The sequence below is a fragment of the Peromyscus californicus genome, unplaced genomic scaffold, assembly GCF_007827085.1.
Source record: "Peromyscus californicus insignis strain IS unplaced genomic scaffold, ASM782708v3 Scaffold_9__1_contigs__length_137607984, whole genome shotgun sequence".
In the NCBI taxonomy this organism is placed as follows: Eukaryota; Metazoa; Chordata; class Mammalia; order Rodentia; family Cricetidae; genus Peromyscus; species Peromyscus californicus.
The window spans coordinates 71,004,782-71,009,458 of NW_026294617.1; the positions used below are offsets into that span (position 1 = coordinate 71,004,782).

At 45.6% G+C, this 4,677-nt stretch overlaps 1 protein-coding gene across 1 annotated transcript; it reads right to left on the reverse strand.

Moving 5' to 3' along the window:
* Positions 1-1,676: 1,676 nt before the first annotated feature.
* On the reverse strand, positions 1,677-4,078 carry CUNH1orf68 (chromosome unknown C1orf68 homolog). The gene has a single exon (XM_052731426.1). It carries the CDS (start codon positions 2,685-2,687, stop codon positions 1,860-1,862), a length of 828 nt encoding a protein of 275 aa, XP_052587386.1. The 5' UTR covers positions 2,688-4,078; the 3' UTR covers positions 1,677-1,859.
* Positions 4,079-4,677: the final 599 nt, after the last annotated feature.

The following is a 4,677-nucleotide window of genomic DNA, read 5'->3' on the forward strand; positions in this document are numbered from 1 at the left end:
TGCAGTTCCAGTTCCTGGAGATCCAATTTTTCTTTTGGCTTCTGTGGGCACTACACACACATGTTGTACATAAACTCACCCAGGTACACATACATTCATGTAAATTTAAAAATATTAAGAAAAAGGAAAATATCAGAAATATTGCTTATGCTAGTTACATAATTGTTAAACAACCAATAGAGAAAAGCATCACATCATTAACTGCAGAGCAAGCAGTACCCTATCTTCCAGTGTTGCAGGTACCACTTGATGGTGCATGAAGAACACAAGATCCTAGGCAAGACTATTCCTGGCTCTGAGAGGAGCATCCGGTAACTGGAATGCAGGCTTGCTGAGACTGTATGGAGAGATTCTATATGACTTAAGGAGCTTCGGGTCGTTAAGCATCCAAAGACAACAGGGCACTAAAAATACTGAAATAACTTCCTAGCTATATCCCACCATTTCTCTCTCTCTCCCTATCTGTCTATCTATCTATCTATCTATCTATCTATCTATCTATCTATCTATCTAATCTATCTCTTGTGCATTCACCAAATATATTGTCTCCTATATGCTAGTCCTGTGTGGTTCTTATGACTAGACGTTACCCTTGGTGTGTTTTGTATGTGCTTGTCTGTGTGTATGTTGAACAAGTTTGCTTGTGGATACCTTTGGAAGCCAGAATTCAGCCTCAGATGTCCCTTGTTGTGGCGTCAACCTTGGTTGTTGTTATAGTTTGTCTGTTTCTTGGGTTTGTTTGTTGTTGTTTTTTACAAAGGGTCTCTCATTTACTGACCTGGGACTCACTGAGTAGACTCAGCTGGCTGACCTCTCCATTATTGGATTGCCATGCAGCATTCATGCCAACATGCCAGACTGTTTTTATGTGAGTTCTGGGGATTGGACTCCTTTTGCATGAGAAGATTTTACCAACTAAGATATCTCTCCTTGACTACTCATCACTGATTTATTTTTCATGCATACATTTTAGAGTCTTTGGACATAAAAGTCATTCAAAATCCCCCATAACTGAGTGCTAATGAAAATGGGAACCTAGTGTCAGAACTAGGATGCTTGTCAAAGTTCTCCTTCCTCTTAGAGATCTTTCTTACTGTCAGGGCTGACCTAAACATCAGCTATCCACTTCAGGGGAAAACTTGCCTACAGCTTAAGGCCTAAACGCATTGTCCTCAAGAAGAAAACCCTAATAAATGAGAAAATGTTAATACACAAAACCCACCAGTATCAAACTACTTTCACAGTAGCAGTACTATCCTATGATGCTCCTAGGATTTGATTATGAAAGCCCTCCAGCATCAGGAAGAGAAAGTCAAAGGTTTCATAACAACGACCAAAGCCACGCCCCCTTGAGGGCCTGTGGCCAAATCCCTGCAGATTAATCAGAAGAAAGGAAAGAAGCAGACCTCAAACCCAGAGTCTACAGACTCACTCCCTAACCCCAAAGAAACTATTCACAGCGTTCTAGAATGTGTGTGGATCCCAGACTGGGAGTTCACCAGCTTAATCTACGTGTGCTGTCCTTTTAGAGCTTTTTATCTAGTAGCTGAAAATCAGGAGCAAGAAAAGGAGCATGAGGGTCTCTAACGAGAAGCATGAACACCAAACAAAGAAGTCAACAGGAGCCACTGTGCTTGCATTCGGAACTTTATTCATGCCACAGTTTTGGGGTTATGCTAACTCTGGCAGGATGCCTTGATAAAGGGGCAAAGTAAGGAAGACCAGGGAAACTGACAGAGGCAGGGTGATGGGTGGGGTCAGAAGACATAGCAGGAGGTAAATTTTGGAAGCAGGGCTGTCTTTTTGTATTTAACAACAGCAATCATCCCCGTTGTCACAGCATGCAGGACCTCGGGACCTCATGGGAATAATTCCCAAACAGCAGCACCAGAACCACAGCCACAGCCTCCGCAGCCTCCAGAGCCGAAACCTCCAGAGCCGCAGCCTCCAGAGCCGCAACTTCCACAACCTCCAGAACTGCAGCACCCAGAATCCTCACAGCAGCTAGAAGATCCTGTGTTCCATCCTTGGGGCCGCTGGACCCAGCGTCTCAGAGGACTCACCCCAAAGGTCCGGGGAGCCAAACAGCAGTAACTCATGGAACAAGGAGCAGAGCATGGGTCAGGGACACCGCCCTGAGAACCTGAGCCACTTGAAGCAGCCTGAGTGTAGTAAGTCTGGCTAGGAGCTGGATACTGGACATAATACGTCTGAGCCTGGCAGGGAGCTGGACATTTGACACAGGTCGTCTGGCATGGGGCTGGACACTTCACATAGGTCGTCTGGCATGGGGGTGGGCACTTCACATAAGTCGTCTGGCATGGGGGTGGGCACTTCACATAAGTAGTCTGGCATGGAGCTGGGCATTTCACGTATGTCTGGCAGGGAGCTGGGCATTTCACATAGGTTTTGGTCTGGCATGGAACTTGATATCTCACATAAGTTTGAGCAGGAACTGGAGCTGAGTATCTCACGATGGTTTGAGGCTGGCAAGGGGCAGATCCCGGAACATAAACAGTTTGGGCCTGGCCTGAAGCTTGACCTGAAACCTGGCCTGAAACTTGGCCTGAAGCTTGGCCTGAAACCTGGCCCTTTCCAAAGGCACCATTGCCACCTTGCCCAGCTCCAAGTCCTGAACCCTTCACACAAGATGGAAGAAATTGCGGCTGCTTCTGCTGGTCACACATCCTGCTGTGGTTTTGAAAATTCTGAAAAGAAAAGATTCATCAAAACTGCAATGCTAGAAAGACTTCCAGAAAATTCTTCAATGCATCCACCTGGAGGGTGATCTGAAAAGGTCTCCTCTTTGAGGTGGTTAACCCCCAGAGGTTGTCCATCCAGCAGTAAGGTAAGTGGGGAGTCAAGGATTTTAGGTTCACTTCTTGCCCCTTTAACTGGCTGTGTGACTTCAGACTCGTCACCATTCACCCCGAGATTATTTCCACACTAGGAAAGAGAGGGCTTGAAACAGCAATTACTTTTCTACCAAACTCTCCATGTTTCCCCTCTTTACTTCAGCGTCTACATTGTGGATCAGTCTTGCATTACTCTTCAACCAGTTTACCCTCCACCACTACTTCCTTCATGGTGAGCATTCCTTCTTATTCCTTCCAATCCGGGAAGTCCTCGGGGAGGGCAGATGTATGTGCCTGAGCTAACCTGAGTCTTAAACTGAAGCTGACAGAGAAAACTCAGGCTCAAGACTTAGCCTCTACCATTTGCCGTTGGAACACTTGTGTATTAGTTCACTTTGTTAGTAAGAAGAACCGAGAAACGATGGCATAAATGCCCCCAGAGGAACCCAGTTCTCGGAAATCCCTGTCCACGTAGAACTGCTCCCTCCCTTCTCAGCCTAAGTCTCAGCTTTCCACATCAATGGCATCCTCCTTCTTCATAGATGTCCTCAGCGTCTAGTCCTTGCTCATTCTTTATCCCAGAGTACTCCACCCCCATCTCCACCTTGACTCCATTTCTTGCCAAGTCCCTATCTCAGGTAATAAGACTTACCTTCCTTCCTGGCAGGAGCAACACTGGAAGTAGCCAAGGCTCTGAGGAACTGGCATTTGGTGAGACTTTTTATAGGGTGGCAATGAAGCAATTTGATGCCATTTAAATGAAGCACCTGAGATCACGAGGGCAAGGGCTGGTGTTGCATTGGTGAGATTCCTCCCCAGTATGTCTGGCTGTTCAGTCAGAGGCAGAGCATGTCTCTACTTGACACTGAATTTTCCTAAATGTGAGATAAATGGCCACCTTCTTCATGAAACAAGTCTCCTTCTTTTCCTAGAAGTCATGAGTCATTCCTGTACAATCTCACCCTAGTGTAGGGTCGTTCAGTTGAGACTCTCAATATTTCATACACTGGGCTAAACGCTACTCTATGTCCTTCCAACCTGACTTTTACGTTCCTTCTGGGGACTTCGGTGGTGGTTTCTTGCTGGTCTGGGTTGTTGGGGGGAAAGACTTTCCGTGGTAGTCTCTGGCTCAGGATAACAGGAAGAGCACCAAGAACTTATTTATTCCATGGGTCATAGGTTATTCAAAGTTAATTTGGGAACTGGATGGGTGCTGTATGATCTCAAACCCCAGAGGTTAGGTCTGCATTGGCTCATCACAGCTTCTCCTGTTCTTCAACTTACCTTCCTGGGCCTCACTCCCAAGAGCAGATTCCAGGAACCTAGGATTGGAGGAATTCCAGCCAAATGAATGTGAGTGATGACAATGATAAAAATCTATTGTTTAGTTAAATGTTTCTATGTGCCAAGATGTTCATGAGGCAGATGTATGCAACAGAGGCCTGAAGGATAGAGGGGGGTCATGAAGCATCCAAAAAGAGTAAGTGGGCAAGCCAGAATTCAAGTGCAACCAGTCTGCTGTCATAGGCCTGATCTTTATCACTGCCAGATAGTAACTTTCATGATTGAACTGTCTTTGAACAACAGCCACATTTCCTTTCCTCAGTAAAGTAGATGTAGAAAGAAATAGAGGAATAGTATCTCCAACATTATTGAATACTGTCCCAGTCTGTGTCTGTGCTTAATCTTCCTCATAACTCTATGAGGTAGGCTTTGGAGAAAAATAAGATCCAGGGGTCAAAGTGTCTCACCATAGTCACCATTATCAGTTCGTAACAGAGCACCATCAGAACTCAGACCCATCCAACTCCATAGTCCATGA

Excerpts from the sequence above, each read along its gene's own strand:
- CUNH1orf68 (XM_052731426.1), bottom strand. The coding sequence starts at position 2,687 with ATGTGTGACCAGCAGAAGCAGCCGCAATTTCTTCCATCTTGTGTGAAG.